This window comes from Mus pahari, chromosome 1 (genome assembly GCF_900095145.1).
Source record: "Mus pahari chromosome 1, PAHARI_EIJ_v1.1, whole genome shotgun sequence".
Classification (NCBI taxonomy): Eukaryota; Metazoa; Chordata; class Mammalia; order Rodentia; family Muridae; genus Mus; species Mus pahari.
Window position 1 is genome coordinate 117883574 of NC_034590.1, and position 19649 is coordinate 117903222.

General features: G+C 55.1%; 1 protein-coding gene across 23 annotated transcripts in view; it reads left to right on the top strand.

Moving 5' to 3' along the window:
• The window catches only part of Nrxn2 (neurexin 2), a 114816-nt gene that overhangs the window by 59299 nt on the left and 35868 nt on the right, over positions 1–19649 (top strand). For 11 of the 23 annotated variants that reach the window (XM_029545377.1, XM_029545475.1, XM_029544900.1 and 8 more), the window contains 8 exons: positions 4450–4836; positions 5011–5214; positions 11960–11986; positions 13244–13372; positions 13719–14100; positions 14676–14866; positions 16005–16178; positions 16494–16613. In XM_029545377.1, coding sequence (XP_029401237.1) covers positions 4450–4836; positions 5011–5214; positions 11960–11986; positions 13244–13372; positions 13719–14100; positions 14676–14866; positions 16005–16178; positions 16494–16613 — 1614 coding nt within the window. The remainder of the gene's footprint in view (positions 1–4449; positions 4837–5010; positions 5215–11959; positions 11987–13243; positions 13373–13718; positions 14101–14675; positions 14867–16004; positions 16179–16493; positions 16614–19649) is intronic. The other 12 variants (XM_021208147.2, XM_029545527.1, XM_029545434.1 and 9 more) reach the window with 2 other exon arrangements.

A 19649-nucleotide genomic window follows, 5' to 3' on the forward strand; every position in this document is an offset into this window, starting at 1 on the left:
CCCTCCCTGCCTCCCTCCCTCCCTCCCTCTCTCCCTCCCTTCTTCCCTCCCTTCCTTCCTTCCACTCAACACAGGGTCTCACACATAGTCCAGTCTAACTTTGGAGTGGAGATCCTGTTATCTTAGCCTTCCAGAGTGTTAGAGTGACAGGCATGCGCCACTATAGCCTGTCTGTATATCTGTCTTCTTTATTTTAATGACTTACCTGTTTGTTTTACTTTGCATGCATTGGTGTTTTGCCTGCACATATATCTTAGGGTGTCGGATCCCCTGGACCTGGAGTTACAGACAATTGTGAGCTGTCATGTGGGTGCTAGGAATTGACAGAGGTCCCCTGGAAGAGCAGCCAGTGCTTTTAACTGCCGAGCCATCTCTCCAGTCCCTATATTTGTCTTCTTATGCCTGGCTGTTTCAATGAGTAGAGTATCTTTCAAGGTTCATCTTGTGTTGTAGTGTGAGTCAGAACTCCCTCTCAACGCTGAATAATACTCATGGCCATGCCCACATCTTGTTTATCTTTTCTTCTGTCAAGGAATGAGTCAGGTGGCTCCTGTTCCATACCGGGGAGCGACTCTGGAGCAGGGGGTCAGAGTTCCTTTCAGTTCCCTCTCCAGAACTCTTCCTTTCTTTCCTTCTCCCTCTCAGCACTCAGTTCTTACTGACTCTTGTTCCAGCAGTGAGCCAAAAGATGGGTCATGGCAGACTCTGGGGTCTCTGGCCATAAACAGGGAGATAGGCCATCACAGGGGCCACATTTGGGGTCCTGTTACGAGAGGAACCCAGCAGCAGAACCCTGAAGAAGGTGATGCCTCATCCTGAGAGAACAGGGCCACGGCATTGAAGGGAGCGCTGGTGGCTCAGCAGGTAAAGGCTTTAACTGGTCAGGCCTGGTGACTCTCGACCTCTCCCTCTCCTCCCTCTCCTCCCTCTCCTCCCTCTCCTCCCTCTCCTCCCTCTCCTCCCTCTCCCTCTCCCTATCCCCTCTTCCTTCCTCCCCTCTCATCATGGAAACAGCTCCGCATGCTCTTTCTGAGGATGAGAGTTCGGTTCCCAGCACCTACATCTGGAGGCTTACTACCCACCTGTAACTTCAGCTCCAGGGATCCAACTCTTTCTGCCTTTATAGGCATGCACACACACATACACGTAGTAAATAATAAAACATTAATTAAAACAACATCTTGGAGTTGCGGGTGACCTACGTGTGGTTCCCAGCACCCACATGGTGGCTCACATCCCTACATATATTCGGGCACACGCACATATACACATAAGTAAAAATAAAGAATATTTAAACAAACAAACATAAAACAGTGCAACGGAGCCTGGGAGTGCATCTCTCGTCTTTGGGTCAATAAGGTTTTGAGGGAGGGACTGGCTTCTAGTGGGAGCTGTGTCTGTAGCGGGGGTTCTGCCCTCCCATTTGTCCCCACCCTGGCTCTGTGTTCATATTCAACCTCCAGGCCCCTCCCTCTTGAGATCCCTGCCATATCCGTGCCAACCCTGCCATATCCATGCCCACGATGCCCAGTGGCTCCTTGCAAGGTTTGCTTTTATTTCATTGTTTAACACAGCACCTCACTGTGTGGTCAGGCTGGCCTCAGACATGCGGCAGGGCAGTCATCTTGTCTCTGCCTTCTGAGTGTCGGGATCACAGGTGTGAGCCACCATATCTGGCTGTCACTGCGTAGCCACCGCCTCCTCCTCCTCCTTCTCTTCTTCCTCCTCCTCTTCTTCCTCCTCCTCCTCTCTTATTCTTTTAAGAGTTTGTCAGAACCTAAATAGGGAAAACATGGAGTAAAAATTTGGGGCTTTCAGGTGTAGTGGGACTTGCCCTTAATCCCAGCATTTGGGAGAGAGAAGTGGGTAGAGCCCTGTGAGCTCAAGGCCAGCCTGGTCTACAGATTGGGCTATAGGCCAGTCAGGGCTGCACAGCAAGGCCTTGTCCCAGTGTATATATTGAGTGTGTATATTGAGGCTGCTCAGGGGTTTAGAGTGCACTGCTCTTGTAGAAGCTTGTTTTCCTACACCCCCGTTGGCGAGTCACAGCTGCCTGTAGCTCCTGGAGTCTAATGACAGTCTCTGCCTTCTGTGGGTATCTGCACTCATAAGTGCATACTGCCACAAAGACAAACATCCGCATAACATACCACACGCATGGTGGTACACACCTTTAATCCTAGCACCAGGAGGAGGAGACAGTGTCAGGCAGCCAAGGTTATAGGATGAGACCCTATGTCAAGGAAAAAAAAATCTTTTAGCAAGCTAGGCACAATGGTACAATCCTATGATCCCAGCACTTGGAAGATGAAGTAGGTGGCTAAGAGGTTCAGGGTCATCTTTGGTTACATAAAACTATTCTGAGATGCATGATAACCCTGATTAAAAAGACAACCACCTCCCCCCCAAAATCCTGCATCAGCACAAGCAGCACCACACACTGGAGCACACGCACACACACACACACACACACACACACACACACACACACACGCACACACACACATGCGCGCGTGTGCGCGCACAGGCACACATGCATGCACACACGCGCGTACACACACGTGCACACACACAGACACATGCACGTGCACACGCGCACGCACACACAGACACACATGCATGCACACACGTGCACACATGCACACATGCGTGCACACACACACACACCGCGCGCACATGCACACACACACACACACCATGCGCACATGCACACACACACACCGCGTGCACACACACACCGTGTACACACGCACGCGCGCACGTGCACACCCATGCATGCAGGAGGGAAGGGGTTGGTTCACAGATGAAGATTACAATAAAGCCTTTGAAACTCCCACCAGATTCCAGATCTTTTTCTAATGTGAGCCCTGCCTCAGTCTGCTTTCTGATGCAATAGGAGAACATCAGAGACCAGGCATTTGTAAGGGAAAGTTTACCTGACTCACAATTCTGGAGGCTTTGAAGCCCAAGAGCTTAGTGTCAGTTTATGGGGAGGCTTTTGTACTGTCCTAACACAGAGCCAAACTGAAGGCCAGGCATTCCTACACAAAGGAGACAAGAAGGAGCCGGTGCCTTGTCGTTCAGCGCCCTGCTCTCCTAAGGGACCCACTCCTGAGCCTACCCTTGAAGGAAAGTCACGGCTAGTGCCCTCATTGTTAAAGATCCCGTGTCCCACAACTCCCACAATAGCAGCCACATTTCAACTTGAGTTTTGGAGAGAACAATCTATATTGAAACCACGCTATCCATCTTTCCTCCCAGAGAACTCTTCTGGCCTGCTGATTGGGGCTGCATGTCTGAAAGTTTAGCATTCTAAAGCCAGAGGCAGGAAGATTTCTGAGATTGAGGCTAGCCTAGGCTACATAGCCCTACAGCAGGCCTGAGCTACTACATGAGAAACAAAATAAGGGGCTAGAGATGGTTCAGTGGTTAAGAGACTTACTGTTTTTTGCTAAGGGCTGGAGTTTGGTTCTTAGCACCCCTGACCAGCTGGCTGTCACGGCTTGCTGTAACTGTAGCTCCGGGGGATCTGACCTCCTTTTGTAGCCTCTGTAGGTACCCTCATGCACATGGACATACAAACACTCACACATAAGTAAAAATAAAATCTTTTTTTTTTCCTTAAAGCAAAACAAACAAAACCAACAGCTGCCAAAACATAACAAGACAAAATGGCTCTTCTACCTTAGGAGCCTCTGCCTGAATCCCAGTCCTGTAGAGCTAGCTGACTTCCTGTCCGTCCTACCTACTGGTCACAGAGCCAGTTCCAGGCAGTGCCGTAGGGCTGAAGGGTGGAAAAGGCAGGTTCTGGGGTCTGGCTGCTTACATGGGACTTAGATTATGCTCCTCCTCTGCTGTGGTCCTTGGGCAGTTTCCCCAGTTTCTGTAAGCCTTATCTACTGGTTCAAAACTGGTTAGTAAAGGACCAGGTCCCTCGGGTGGCCACGAGACTTCAGTGATGTGTTTGGAGCAGTGGCTGCTTGGCACACTATTGTAAGAGCTGCTGGGTGTTTGTTTCCGGTAGAGGGCTTTGAACTCAGTTTTTTTTCAGTCTTCAGGTTTTCTGCCTCCAGCTCCTGGTCCCAGAGGCTGTGGGTAGGAATAACCCGGTGAATGATCTGACCCTTTTTAGGGGCAGGATTTTTGGGTATATGTGCCTCCTGTTTAGGTGTCCAGGGAGGGTTTGAACAGAGGCCTACAGCATGCTGGGCTGGGCTGGGCTGGGCGGGGCTGGGCGGGGCTCTACATCTGGATTGCAAGTTCCTGGATTTAGGTAGTTTGGGAAGAGTTAGCCAATGAGGCTGGACTCCAGGGCCAAGGCTGTTGCTCATTGTCCTGAGCCTACTGTGGGGCGCTGAATGGAGGGGCCCTCAGGAGCAAATTCAGGGCATCCCTTTCCAGACTTGTGACTTCCCTCCACACTGAGGTCTGCTCTCCCTTGGTCTCCAGGCTCCATCTCTGTGAACAGCCGCAGCACGCCATTCTTGGCCACAGGAGAGAGCGAGGTCCTGGACCTGGAGAGTGAGCTGTACCTGGGTGGCCTCCCCGAGGGGGGCCGAGTGGACCTGCCACTGCCCCCTGAGGTGTGGACAGCTGCTCTCCGGGCTGGCTATGTGGGCTGTGTGCGAGACCTCTTCATCGATGGGCGAAGTCGAGATCTCCGAGGCCTGGCTGAGGCACAAGGGGCTGTGGGCGTTGCTCCTTTCTGCTCCCGGGAGACCCTGAAGCAGTGTGCATCGGCCCCGTGTCGAAACGGGGGCATCTGTCGAGAGGGCTGGAACCGATTCGTCTGTGATTGCATCGGGACCGGCTTTCTGGGTCGGGTCTGCGAGAGAGGTGAGGCCGGTCCTGTGTCCCCAGGAGGACCCCATTTCCCACCCCATGCTTCCTTCCTCTTCAGAGTAACCCTCAGGCCAGCCCCTGACTTTTCTCCTAGCAATGACTCTTGTCTTCTCTCTTCCCTTTCCACGTTTTCTGTTCCCCTTGCCCCTCCTCTCCACTCCTGGGCAGAGGCCACGGTCTTGAGCTATGATGGCTCCATGTACATGAAGATCATGCTGCCCAGTGCGATGCACACGGAAGCAGAGGATGTGTCCCTGCGCTTCATGTCCCAGAGGGCGTATGGACTCATGATGGCCACCACCTCCAGGGAGTCGGCTGACACTCTGCGTCTCGAGCTGGATGGGGGGCAGATGAAACTCACGGTCAACCTCGGTAACCACCCTGTCCCAGGCCTCCCGGCCTCTCCCTGGCCTGACTCTGACCTGCACTTCCCTCTGTCTGGAGAAGCTGGTGGTGGCACCGGCCAGAGGTGACCTCGGCAGTGTAGACATAGGTAGTGACATCCCTAATATGAGCTCCCGGGGGCTGTCTCCGGTGAGGATACACAGCCTAGAACAGCCATGGCTGGCCCGACCATACCGTGGGCTGGTGACCATACCTGTCGGAATGCATCCGAGTGTGATAACTGTTCTCCCAAGTCACTCCTATTGTCGGTGACATCTGTCCTGCACACACAAGATGGTGCAAACTCATTCTTGCTTGCAGGCACATCCATTTGCTCATTCACTGGCTTATTCATTATGGAGTTGCTTGTTGACACCTGGTAGGAAGAAGCCCACGCTCAGAGCAGCCCAGTGGCAGGCATAAGGACGGCAAACTGCCGGCCTCTGCATGCAGCCGCCCTTAGCTTGGAGTAGAGCTGTCTCTGCGATGTTGTATATAGGTTTATGTGTGTACTCTGAGCGCGGGAACATACTACCTCACACTTGTCTAGCATCTTGTGTTTGTGGCTGAGTCCCTTAGGAGTCACGAGGCTGTTCTGGGAAGATACCAGTTCACCAGGCAGGCATTGCTCACCCTGTCCTACGGATTATGAAACTGTTTTTGGAGACATTAGAGTCTCACTATGTAGGCCAGGCTGGCCTTGAACTCACAGAGGTCCACCTGCTTTGCCTCCTGAATGCTAAGTAAGATTAAAGGTGTGCACCACCACTCTTGGCCCAGTTATGACATTTTTTTATGTTGACTTGGCCAATGTAAGGAAGCTGGTAGTGGCTAGGGGAGGTGCCTGTGCTAAACCCAGTCCATGGGCTTTAACGATCAGAGTTTGGGGGAGGGGGTTATCAGGCTGCTGGCCCTCTCCATCAGACAACTCACTGTCTCTGCTGCTGCCCCTGGGTAAGAACAGGCCTTGCCTACCCATCTCTAGGGGCCTAGGGACAGCACTCCCCTATTAGGTCATTGTGGCCATGGCTTTCGAAAGAGAGGGTAGAGTTACTCACTTGGCTGGTTTCAAAGAGTCTTGTTATGAGGGCCAGCAGTGTGCCAGGTCGCGAGCCAGAGCCAGGAGGGCACCTCACAGACTGCAGTGTAGGACCTGCTGAGCGGAGAGGCCCTACAGTGTCCAGGCTGCTGATGCAAGTTGTCCACTGCATGCGATGAAAGTGCCACAGCCAAGGACTGCCCCGTAGAAGCTCTCAATCCCCAGAGTCTAAGCAGAGCCACGTGTGTTCTGGTCACAGGGGAGGAGCGCTCTTTGGAACACAGAGCTTTGAGCTCTCAAACACGGACCTGGACTCTCATTCTTTTTTTTTTTTTTTTTTTTTTTTTAAGATTTATTTATTTATTATATGTAAGAACACTGTAGCTGTCTTCAGACACTCCAGAAGAGGGAGTCAGATCTTGTTACGGATGGTTGTGAGCCACCATGTGGTTGCTGGGATTTGAACTCTGGTCCTTCGGAAGAGCAGTCGGGTGCTCTTATCCACTGAGCCATCTCACCAGCCCCTGGACTCTCATTCTAATCTGGATCTTCAGAGCATGTCTGGGATAGACCGTGGGCTTCAGGGGCCTTGTTTAGACACTTGTGCTGGCTCCACACATCCTTCTCCTGGCCTTTGTGCTCTTTGAATGGGTGGCAGGTGACAGCGTGACCAGGGGACACAACAGACCTCCCACCTCAGCTATGCCCTACCCAGGGCCTCATGCCATCCTGTCTTTCTGTCTTTAGACGGGGTACACAGCACAAGAACCCCTCCTTTTGTCGCGTATGTGCTTGCTCTCACACGGCTAAGCACTTGGCTCTGCTCTTTGGTGGGGCAGGGCAGGAGGAGCCTGGAGCCTTCGCTCCTCAGGAAGACATACTTCTGGCCTCTTGGATTGTTCTCGATCCCCTGGGGAGAAGCCGGAGTTTCTTTAGACAAGAGATGGCATTCTTAGCCAGGAAAACTTATCTTGCTGGGCCCTTGGGACATCACTCATGGGATTTAGCCTTCTTCCAGGCTTGCCTTTCTGTCTGTGTCTCATCAATCTCCGAAATCAGAACAAGATCCAGAGAGATCTAGTTTGGATGTCTCAGACTGCTGACAGCCAACAACAGCCTCTGCCCTACGCCTCTGGCTGTGCCCTGCCCCACCCCCCATCTACAGAGACACGGGTGCTAAGAGCTAATCGCTAGCATAGCTCATGACAAAGCTGAGACCAGACACTTGGTGCAGACACACCTGTCTGCAGATCCCACTTGCCAGGAGGGTACAGGGGTGTGTAGGCACTGAATACACTCCAGTGTGGTACCTCTGCCTGGGAGAGGGACCCAAGTTGGAGCCAGGTTCAGGAGCTTGCTTCCATGTAGCATAACCAGTACAGCCCAGAATTCCTTATTCCCCATCCTGTGAACCAGCCAGGGCCTGCTGTGCTCCAGACGGGAGCAGTGTGGAGGCTGGGCAGGACTCGCTGCTAAGGAGCCAGAGCGGTGGTTCTCAGTCTTGGATGCTGAGGCCCTCTAACACAGTTAGTCCCTCACGGTTGGTGACTCCGTGATGCTGCTCTTGTAACTTTGCTATTCATGAGTTGTAATATAGATACCTGGGTTTTCACACAGCCTTAGGCGACTTCTGTGGAAGAGTCAATCCATCCCAAAGGGGGCCTGACCCACAGGTTGAGAACCACTGAACTAGAGGTCTATTGCCTCTGTGTAGGCACTAGAGACACAAGCCAGCTCTGTCCAGCTGTCCAGCTTGGAGCTGAGCGGGAAGAGTTCTGGGCTTGGGGCCCAGGGCTCGGGGTCTAACCCTGCTGTTTTTTTATGACTTGGTAAGTTAATTCCCCTCTCTAAGTCTGCTCCCCCACCTCCACCCTCCCAAGGTCTGTAGAATCAGCTTAGTTGGTAGACCGTCTAGCAAGCATAAAGACCTGAATTCCAGCTGGGGAATCTCCAGGCTTACCGGCCAGCTAGCATAGCCTAGTTGGCGAGCTCCAGATCACAGTGAGACACTCAACAATCAAGGCTTCTGAGGAATGGGCACCTGGGGCTGACCTCAGTGTGGCTTCCTCATACACAGCAGTGTGGCACATCAGCCTGGGACGGGGAGGGAGCGGTGCAGGGGCTTGCTTCCGCAGAGCAGCTCCAGTACAGTCCCAGCCAGCCTCACTCTGTTCCTCAGCCTGTCAACCACTCAGGGCCCGCCAGGCTCCAGACAGATGGCCACATGAAGGCCTTGGTCCTGGGCTGGGCTCGCTGCTAAGGAATAGAGGTTTGGCCTCTGATTTGTGGTCTGTGTTTGCAAGCAGGGAGGCCGGAGGCTGGAGAGGTAGCCACACAGTTCAGCAGGCTCCTGGGAAAGAGAACTCAGAGCTGTGCCTGAAGGAGGAGCAGAGGCGCCAGAGAAGGCCCTGGTAGAAGGGGTCCTCGGTGATGGTTGCTGGAGATGGGAAACCTGTTATTTAAGAGAGGGCCAGCTGGGTGGTGGTGGCAGTGGCCTTTAATCCCAGCATTCGAGGGAGGTGGGAGGGGGCAGAGGCAGATGGATCTCTGTGAGTTCAAGGTCAGCCTGGTCTACAGAGAGTTCCATGAGAGCCAAAGCTACACAGAGAAACCCTTTCTCAACAGAACAAAACAAAACAAACAAAAGACACCAACCAACCAACCAACCAGAGAGGGCCAGCCAGAAAGACTTTTGCAGATAGGAACCAGAGGACTGGGGAGCAGCCTCCCCGGCAGCTCAGCCTCTGAGCAAGCTATGAGCCCAAGCAGGGGAGCTGGTCTCTGCCTCTAGGAATGATTGTGTCCCCTGTTCCTTGCTGCCTAGCCTGGGCCTGGCCTCTTCCCAGGAAGTGCCATGACGTCTCCACTCAGGGCACAGTCTGAGCCACAGGGGGTCAGCCTCGACTCATGTGGATTTCCCTTTCCATTTGGAAGCTGCCCACCTCTGAGGTGGACATTCTTGTCACTGGGCCTTTCCTCCTTAGTGTCCTCGGGCCCTTCTCAGAGCTCCCCTTGCGCCCCGGTTCTCGTGAGCCTGTCTCACGGGTTAAGTCACAGGAATGCACATGACATCTCAGAACCCTTTAGCTCCTGGGGCCATGAGAGCTCACTGCCTTCCCACCAGGGGCTGGACAGTGACTGTCTATAGGCTGGGAGCCTGAGTAAAGACAGTACCAGGGAAGGTGCTCCGTGCAATGCCTCTTGAGAGACGGGCTGTGTTATTGAGTCTCCTTGAGTGGAGCTGGAAGCTGTGTGCCTCCACCCCACCTCCACCCCTGGAGAAACAGTAACCATAACAGTTAACAGTAACCTGGAAGTGAGTTGGACCAAACCAGGAACCATAACCTTTCCATTCATTCCTCTCTGTAGAGTGCTTCCCCTTCCCTTCCCCTCCCCTTGCTCTCCTTCTTCCCCTTTCCCTCCCTTACTCTCCCCTCCCCCTTCTCCCCTCCCTTCTCCCCTCCCTTTCCTCCCCCTCTCCCTCTCCCCTCCCCCTCTCTTTCCCCTCCCCCTTCCCTCTCAGGCTCACACCATCAGCCTGATCTCTATGATCTCTATGTCCAGCATCAGCACGGCCACCCATTCTCTGCTCCTGAGGTGCTGGCTGCTGGCCAGTGGGTTACTGATTATCACACTCCGAACAGCATTTTGGGGATATGTGGTGGAAGGGCTGTTTTCTCCAGCCAGCTCTGCCCCTGCTTTCCTCGGGGAGGGCCCTGCCCCCCTGGTTACCCATCTTAAGGAGGCCCTTGAGGGGCATCACTGCAGGGTAGGCTGGAATTGTCACCTCTTCTCTGGACAGATGGACACCGACACTCCTTGAATCTCCTCTCCTTGGGACAGGAAAGTCGAGCCCCTCACTTGGCTCTTTCCCTTACAGGACACTGACCTGAACTTCCAGCCCCCTTTTTTCTTTTTTGGACCCTTCATTGGTGAAGACTCTGCTGGCTTGGAGAGAGCCCCTGGGACCTGACTCCAGGGCCTGGCACCCTTCCCCCTCGTCCTCACCAGCCTCCTTCCTCTGTTCCTGGTTCTTCCTCTTTTTTTTTTTCTCTCTCTGCCCTATCTCAGCCTCTTCTCTCTGTGACCCCTCGCTTCCTCTCGTGTCCGTCCTTTGACCTCCCACTGCTCCCTGGGTGCCCAGGCTGTGGCTCAGGGTCCCTGCTGCTCCTCCCACTCTGCTGTGGTTGACAACGCGTGTGGAGCTCAGCTGTACTGCCCCAGGGCCCATGACCCTCAGAGCCACAGTGGGTATTTGTTTACCGCCACTGCAGGAACCTTCCGAGGCCCAAGGGATGCCGGGTGCATCCAGGGCCGTGGGGCACCCGGGCAGAGCTTGTTCATGGAGATGAACAGATGCCCACAGCAGTTCAGGGCATCACTCTTAACCAGGGTTAAAGGTTGTCCACTCTCTGAGAGGCCAGGGTCAGAGCAGGGCACACCTGAAGCCTGCTAGCCTCACTGCTAGCAGTGCGGAAGAGATGCCCAATCTCAGTGTGTACAGGAATGAGGCAAGGACCCAGCACCCACACCTACACCCCCATGCCCACCCCAGCCCCACACCCCAGCCCCAGGCAGTCCCATCCCTCCAAGCCTGGCCAGGGCTTTGGACTTGTGAGGTGGTATAGTATAAATGACCCAAGGCCGTCTCCGTGAAGGCTAGCTGACTCCCATCAACCGAAGGGTTGATCAGAGGCTCCTGCTGGCTTGGGATGTAGGCTCTGCATAGACGTGGGTTTTCTAACCGTGAGAAACCCTTCCAGCTTTAAAACTGGGGACAGCCCAGGCCAGGATTGAGGGCCTTTGCTTATCAGTGACTTGTATTGTGCCTAGAAGTCACATTTTGCAGATCTTGGTGTCCCTAGGGGAGGCCTTGGCTCCTTAGAAAAGTTGACAAAATACTAGTTCATTAGGGCAGAGGAGTTCTTTGACCCCTCATGGAATCTTGGTGCCCCCAGGGCAGGGACAGACAGAAGGAAGGTTCCTGTTCATTGACCCCTCATGGAATCTTGGTGCCCCCAGGGCAGGGACAGACAGAAGGAAGGTTCCTATTCTTTGACCCCTCATGGAATCTTGGTGCCCCCAGGGCAGGGACAGACAGACAGAAGGAAGGTTCCTGTTCAGGTGGTGCTGGCCTCTGGGGCTTTGGGAGGTTTATGGCCTTAGGAAGGGGGCCCTGGGGCAGACCCCTGTTTTGGGCTTAGAGCTTGAGGAGTGACGGAGTCACACCAGAGCTCTAAGCAGGGTGTCGTCCCAGAGCAGGGGATGCAGGGGCCCTGGCCTTCCTTACCCATCTCCCTCCTAGTGATTGGGTAGATGTGGGGTCGGTCAAGCCCTCATCCCCTGCGTCCCCTGTATGGCTCGGCTGGGATCGCCAAGGTGCCCGTCCCCTTAGACACGAGAGGCCTGGGCCCCTCCAAGGGGGACACAAGCTCTCTTCCCACCACCCGACTGCCCTGTCTCTTGGCTCTAGGGAGGGTTGGCGCCCTCTTGAGGGCATGAAGGACATGGGTCCAGCTGAGGACGGGGAGAGGGCACCTGGGCACGCGTGGTCCCCAGAAAGTGGCCCTAGGGGGAATCCCCGCCTGCAGATACCCCTCCCTGTGAAGGATGTAAAAAAAAAAAAATTACACACAAAACCTTGTTTTTGCCTTTTTTCTCCCTCCCCCTCTGCCCACCCCATGGCCCCCCCAGACTGCCTGCGCGTCGGCTGCGCACCCAGTAAGTGGCTTGCCTCTTCTTTTGCAGCGACCCAAGAGGTCTGGGAGGCTGGACATTGGGGTTTAGGGAGAGGGATGAAGGGAGGGGGGATGACAGTTCCGTTATTGGCTTGTGAGGGGATTGATCAGGGCTGTGGGGAGGGGAACAGGTATGGGGGTAGGATAGGGAATTGTGGAGGGCAGATGGACAAAACAAAGCAGAACCAGGAAGAGGTAGCTGGTAAGGATGGTTATGGATTCTGGGAAAGGGAGAGCCAGGACACCTTGAGGAAGAAATCCAGAGCTAGGCAGCACCTGGTGCGAGAACATAAAATCTGGAGACTTAATGATGCATCTCCACCCGTGGCCACAAGGGGGCAGGCGAAGTACATGGGAAAGGCGATTTGGGTAGGAGGGGTAGGGGCGTGACCAGAGCTTCAAAGTCGTTGTAATGCCTGAGTCTGCAGAGTTCCTGCCAGACTCAGAGTTGCCAGTGAGGGCTATAAGCAGGAATTAGAAGGGAGGCCAGTGTGGACAGGCCCAGGTCTCTGTCACGTTTCTGCAAGGTGCGCCTTGCAGGTCGATCACCTAAATGAGGATGTGCACATGGAAGGCACAGTTGTGTCATAGTGTGTGCACACACCTGAGGCCCTTTAAGGCCAGCACCCCAAACCCCAGGCAGACAGTGTTAGGGACCCAGGGTGGCCCAGAGGTGCTGCCAAACCCAGAACACCTGACAGATGTGTGTGTTGACAATCATATGTCAATCAACTGTCAATAAATGTTCACAGTTTTCAGGAAACAGAACATGTCTGTAGTCACGCAGGCTCTTTGAGCGCTGCATAGGGTTAGCCATTCCAGGGTATAGGGTTAAACAGGAATATACAGGAAGGTCACAGTGGGTCCAAGCTGTGCACATGGAAGGTGAAGCTGGGGGTGCCCTTCCTTTGGGGTGTGTAGTGTTTTGAGTGTGAGGCCTGAGAAATCAGCTGCTAGTGTCACACTAACAGTCCATAGGAGAGCAGAGGGAGGTGTGTCTATGTTCCTGGCCACCATTCTGTAACCAATGGCATCCTCTGCCGTCGCACAAGATGGCAGGACTGGGTAGAGTTTGTGACTCCAGGTGTAGAAGATTTCCCTGCATGCACCCCAGGTGCGAGGCGAGGGACGTGCACATTGGTGTGTGCAGGAAATTGAGTGTATCCACGTGCAAGTGGACTGCCTCTTGCCTGGGGCACTGTCTACGGCCCTGTGTCGCGCTATGCTCACTCCCCCCTTGGTGCTGCAGGTAAAGGCCCCGAGACACTGTTTGCGGGGCACAAGCTCAACGACAATGAGTGGCACACGGTGAGGGTGGTCCGGCGTGGCAAGAGCCTGCAGCTGTCTGTGGACAACGTGACTGTGGAGGGTAGGTGGCCTAGACCTAGGATGCTGGACATATTTCTAGAGCACTGTGTTTGGTAGCCTCTGCCTGGGTTGTTTCTAGAGAAGTTATTATTACGGGTCTGGACCCCAGGGACCGATTCAGCTCCTTCCAGGCAGCATCTTGCTGGAAGCCTGTTGCTCCTCTGATTCCCGCGGCTTTCCCCGGAGTGGTGGGATGGTAGCGCTGGCCCAGGATAGCTAGTAAGATCCCTTCCTGTGGCCTTGTTTGAGGACATGATTTTTCCAGGAAGACAAGGCCCTGTCCCAGAGGTGACCCCGTGTTTTGTGCAATATTTCCTTCCCTGATGTTGGTCTTTTGTCTCGAGCAGGACAGATGGCAGGAGCCCACACTCGGCTGGAGTTCCACAACATTGAGACGGGCATCATGACAGAGCGGCGGTTTATCTCTGTGGTGCCCTCCAACTTCATCGGGCACCTGAGTGGGCTGGTGTTCAATGGTCAACCCTACATGGACCAATGCAAAGATGGAGACATCACCTATTGTGAGCTTAATGCCCGCTTTGGCCTGCGTGCCATTGTGGCTGATCCTGTCACGTTCAAGAGTCGCAGCAGCTACCTGGCGTTGGCCACGTTGCAAGCCTACGCTTCCATGCATCTCTTCTTCCAGTTCAAGACCACGGCCCCAGATGGACTTCTGCTGTTCAACTCGGGCAACGGCAACGACTTCATCGTCATCGAGTTGGTCAAGGGGTGAGGGGACGGGCACTGTGGTGTTCCCCTGCTGACCCAGATAGAGCTCCTCCCTGGCCTTTGGGAAGGTTCAACGCACCCAGACATCAGGTCAAGAGTCACATCCTTAGTCATCAGCCAGGAGGGTTCCTCCACAGCCAAGATGGAGAAGCCCAACCCTGCTTTCGGGCTGCTGGCTCCTCGGCTACTTCCTTTCCAGGGTTCCCAGTCAAGTCCCTTCTCTGGCCACTGTCCTCTTTATGGCAGAAGTAAGCCAGGTCTTTCTCTTGCCCTGGAGAACTGCACCCTACTCAAGTAGTTCAGACCCTGCTTCTAGGGGACCCCTACTGTATTACCAAAACTCCCCCTCTGTCAGGTCCTTGTTTGGGGCCCAAGAGCAAGTGCTTCCGTGACCTTCCTGGGACAAGACTTCATGCCACAAGCTTCCAGTGCCATTTTTTTGGTCCCTTCCCATGGGATCCCTTGTCTACCCCTCCTCCCCAGGCCCCTAGTTTTTCTGCCAGCAGTAGTTCATTCTCGCCTCGCATCTCTGTGGTGCCTGTCTGATCCGGTGTTTCCTCCCTACCATGGGGCAGGTACATCCACTACGTGTTTGACCTGGGAAATGGCCCGTCCTTGATGAAGGGAAACTCAGACAAACCAGTCAATGACAACCAATGGCACAATGTGGTGGTGTCCAGGGACCCAGGCAATGTGCACACGCTGAAGATTGACTCCCGCACAGTCACGCAGCATTCCAACGGTGCCCGAAATCTGGATCTCAAAGGTGGGGCTGGAACCAATGGAGAAGGCCAGCCTTACTCCTGACCCCCTTCTCCATCGAGATCAATCCCCCCGTAAGGGGGTCAAGGCTGCTCTCTCCCTAACCCCTCTTTCCTGTTCTCCATGGTGTCTGGCTGACATTCCCCACCTGTGTCTCACTGGGCTCTCCTGTGAAGCCACCTCAGATGGAGCACTGGCCAGGCTATTTCCCACCGGGGTCCCACCATCTCCAGTGACTCTACAGCAGTCACTGAAATTGTCATTGCCGGTCCCCAGAGTAGGTGGCTGAGAGGAAGAGGAGGGGAATGAGTAACAGGAGGGGTAGGGGGAAAAGGAGGTGGTGGACAGAACGGGAGACGTAGGCTGCAGCTGTTTCAGAACCATCTGGGGTCCACGAGACCTCCTTGCACACACATGCCTGGAGCATCCCTTAGCTCCACGGGTTCCACGTGTGCCTGTGTAACCCAAACGGTCAAAACCTGGGGAAGATCTTCAGAGTCCCCAGACCCAGCAGCTTGGTTGGCAGTGCTGCAAATTCACCTTGCTCCCAGGAGAGGGCGATGTGTTACAGAGAATCAGAAGTGGCAACGGATCCGGGACCGGGGGCTTCAGCTATGATGTCCAGAGCTTGCTGAAACTCCAGTAGACATGCAGGAGAACTAGGCACCATGTGGGAGATTAGACATCTCCGAGGAAGGCCTCCTCCAAGAACCCCAGTTGTCAGGAGGACATCAGAGAAGAGAAGGCTGCTGAGTGAGGGAAGGCCCGCAGTTCTGGGAAGCAGTCTTTGGGAAGGAGGCAGCGGGGGTGGAAGGACTGTAGAGCCGCGCATCCATGAAAGGCTCTGATTACAGGACGGAACTGGAATCAAGCGTGTAGGAGAGAACATGGAGCGGGTCCCTCCAGCTGTCCCCCGCCCCCACTACCCCAGGCATCTGGCTTCTGAGGGAGGGGAACACACAGATGGCGAAGGGGAGAGAAGAGGAAGAGGTGGTGCTGGTGGGGAATCTGAGGTTTGCTGTGTCTGTTAGGGATACCATGAGCCTTTCAGGTGTCTGGGAGGACCTAGTGGTAGGGTGTCAGCATCCCGGGACAGGGGTAGAGACAAGGACGGCGGGGTGTTGACACCACTGCCTTTGCAGGGGAGTTGTACATCGGTGGCCTGAGCAAGAACATGTTCAGCAACCTGCCCAAGTTAGTGGCCTCTCGGGACGGCTTTCAAGGCTGCCTGGCTTCTGTGGACCTCAACGGGCGCCTCCCAGACCTCATCGCTGATGCCCTGCACCGCATCGGGCAGGTGGAGAGGGGCTGTGACGGTGAGTGTGAGCAGCATGGGGCTGTTAGGTATGGCCCTGAGGCTGACAAGGGACCTCCTCAGGGGTTTGTCCCAAGAGCTCTGGGACAAGACAGGCAGGCAAAGGACGGACCACATACTCTCCCTGTTGCCTCCCACCCCGACTACTAGTCAGTCTTTGAGTGCCCCCTGTTCCCATCCCATCACCCCAGTTAGTATCTGGCCCTTCCAGTCTGATGGATCAAGGGCAGAGCCTCTGGATGGCTGGGGAACGTCTACAGCTCCTGGGCACGTGGCTAACTAAGCCCGGGGCGTTTCTCCTTCCTGCTCTTTCCAGGCCCCAGCACCACCTGCACCGAAGAGTCTTGTGCCAACCAGGGCGTCTGTCTGCAGCAGTGGGATGGCTTTACCTGTGACTGTACTATGACTTCCTATGGAGGCCCTGTCTGCAATGACCGTGAGTGCCAGCCGGGCTGGGCTGTGGGTGCTCCCGTCCTGTCCTCAGCCACAGGAACTGCCTGGGTGGGAAAAGGGGGGTTTTGCTTCCTTCTGCTCCATCGCCACAGAGACCGTGGAGGCTAGTGGTTGCTGCCCCCCACTGCTGCCCAGGTCTCTGGAGCCATCTGTTGGCAGCTGGCCTCTCCCGGTTCTGAGCTGACTGGGCATCTGATTTCCCTAGACGCAGGTCCTGCCATTTCCCTCTCTCTCTCCCCAAGAGTCCCAGCTGCAGGTTGTCCCCTTGAGCCACAAGGTCAGTCCCTAACATCCACACTTGCCAGCTTGCATATTGTTGAGGCCCCTCCCCAGAGATAACAGCCTTGACAGCATTTTCTAGTCCCCAGAGGTTGGTGGCCATCAGCTGGTTACAGCTTGGCAGAGGGAAGATAGCTGGGTCAGCCATGGGGGTGTGGTGGGGGTGTGGTGGGGTGTGGATGCCTTGGCCTTTCTCTCTGATGATTGGGGATGGGGTGGGTGACATGCAGAAAAGACATACACTTGGACACACATAAGCCTTCTCTGCTTTTCAAACACCACGTGAAAGCGGGCCAACAGGCCTGTAGGTGCCTGGGGGGTGGGGTGGTTACAGCAGGTCTAGGTGCCACTGTCCCATTGCCACTCTGCTGGCTCTGCCTCATCGGACAGGAGCCCCGAGTTATCCCAGGGTATGAGACTCCTGGGTGACTAAAAATGTCCAGCGTGCTCCCCTGCCCCTCCCCCTGCCCCTTCCTGGTTCTCAGGTGTGGCCAGCCCTCCCAGCTCTGTGCCCCAGGAGTTTCATCTGACCTGATGTTCCATGTGCCTCCCTAAACCTCCCAGCCAGCTTAGGAGCACCTCACCCTGCTGTGCAGTCTACTTGGCTCCAGCCGGCACAAACCTGTCCTCTGTAACCCTTCCCACTGATGGTTGGGTGCCACCGGCAAAACCTTCCCATGTGATCCTTCACCAAAGCTCAGTGATGGAGCTCTCACTATGTATCCCAGTGATGGAGCTCTGCCAGGACCTGGGGGCCCTTGGCTGCCGTGGCTGCTCCTGCTGCACGTGGGTTTCTGGGAGTGGTGTTGATGCTCATGCTGGGCTTCTCTTGCTCAGGATAGAGAGAATCTGGCCCAAGTATGGCTGTCCGTGCATGGCCGTGCTCCCGCGTGGAGAGCACAGGCTTCGGGAAAGGTCCAGAGCTGGAGGGGAGGCAGGATGCGTGCCTAGGGAATCGGTCTACTTTTGGCCAGGGGTGGGGAGAGACAGTTCTCTAGGTTCTTGGCTGGGAGAAAGAAGAGACACCAGAGCTGGGGGTCCAGCCTTACCCTGGGGGTGTGTCCTCATCCACACACTGGTCTGTGTATCTAGTGGCATAACCTGAGCTAAGCTATGGACCGAAAGAAAAGGTGGGTGAAACCTGGAGTGTCCCCCCTCTCCAAGGGCTCAGTGCTGTTCTGAAGCGGGAGCTGCTCTGGGGTCTGCCCTGCTGCAAGGGCAGGGTGAGAGACTGGGTGGGGTGTCTGCACGCTCCCTTTTCTCCCAGGGCCTCTCTGTCTGGGTTTTCATGCCAGCTCCTTCTTGGAGCCCAGTGCACTCCAGACGGAAAGCCCTGCACACTGTCAAGCGGAAATCAGTAAGGAGGTTGAGTGTCTGTGAAGAGGGGTGGGGAGGACGGGTCGGGGGGAGGGAGAGACTAGGAAGAGGAGATCTGACCCTCAGGACAGCTTCTTCCTGCCTTTTGCCTCGGTTTCCCCATCTGTATCATGGGAGCTTTGCAGGTTCGGGGGTTGGGAGGAGAGCTCTCAAGAGTCAACTCTGGCTTGGAGAAAAAAGATCAATCAAGAGACAAGTAGGGGGATGAGAAGGGGGCTCCTGCTGTCTGAGGCAGCTCTGGCCTCTCCCAGCCTCTTACCTCTCATCCTCTGTCGGTGTCTTGCACACCTCCATCTCTGTCTCTCCCAACCCCCCTCCTCCAGCTCCAATTCCCACTCACCACTATTGATTGGCCTCCAGACGGCTTCCCTTCCTCTCCTGTCACCACCACCACCAGCTCCTCCCTCTCTCCCTCTGGGGCCATAAATTTTCTGCCTGCTTGAGGCTGTGTCCGTCTGTACTCCAGAGCCAGGGAGGGCCCCAAGGATGGGAGAGAGTGGGCAGGTGGACAGGACCTTGTGGAACCGCACCCCATTGTCTCTCCCCCCTGGTGGGGCTATGCACCCCTGGGAGTCTCTCCTCTCAGGCAGCGCCACCAAGGACTGCGCTCCACTTCTGAAGCCCTGTGTGTGGACCCACCCATCGCCTCGGCAGTTCTGAGGGAGCTTTCCTTTCTTCCTTCCTTTGTCTCAGAAACAGAGTCTCACTGTGTATCCCAGGCTAGACTCTAGCTTGAGATAGTTTTTCTGTACTGGTCTATCGAGTGCTGGAATTCTAGACATTAGTCCCACACCTGGCTTGTCCTGGATCTCCACTGCACCCGTGAGCTCACCATGACAATTCTGCACCAGATGGAATCTGGAACCAATAAGTAGGTTCCGGCCTCTCCGGCCCCCCCTCTCAGCGGGGGGCCTTCCCTCCACTCAACCTGCCCAACTTGCTCTCAGTTCAGGGTCTCTTTACATTGCTCTCCTTTTCTCCTCTGCCTCCTGCATTGCTTGCTCTCTCCTGCCCAAGCAGGCTGATGTGAGTGTGGAGGTTGCATCCAAAGGTGGGGGAAGGGATTCTACCTGCATGTGTCTCTGGGGGCCACGGCAAGAACTTGTAATCCACCCCCAAGTTTGGAGAGCAGATCCCAGTGTAAGGGGCCGTCCTGAGACAGAAAGGTTTCTTCAGCTGGATGTCATCAGACCTGGAAGCCTTTGTCCTTCTGAACAATTGTCCTGGAAAACCCTGGGGAGCTAGGGGCTGAGGCTAGGAGACAGGAGAACTGGGGAGGGCAGGAGGGAGGGCTGCAGAAAAGGAAGGGGGCCTTGCATAGGGGCAGGCAAGCACCTTAGGCAGGCAGGCAGTGTGTGTGTGT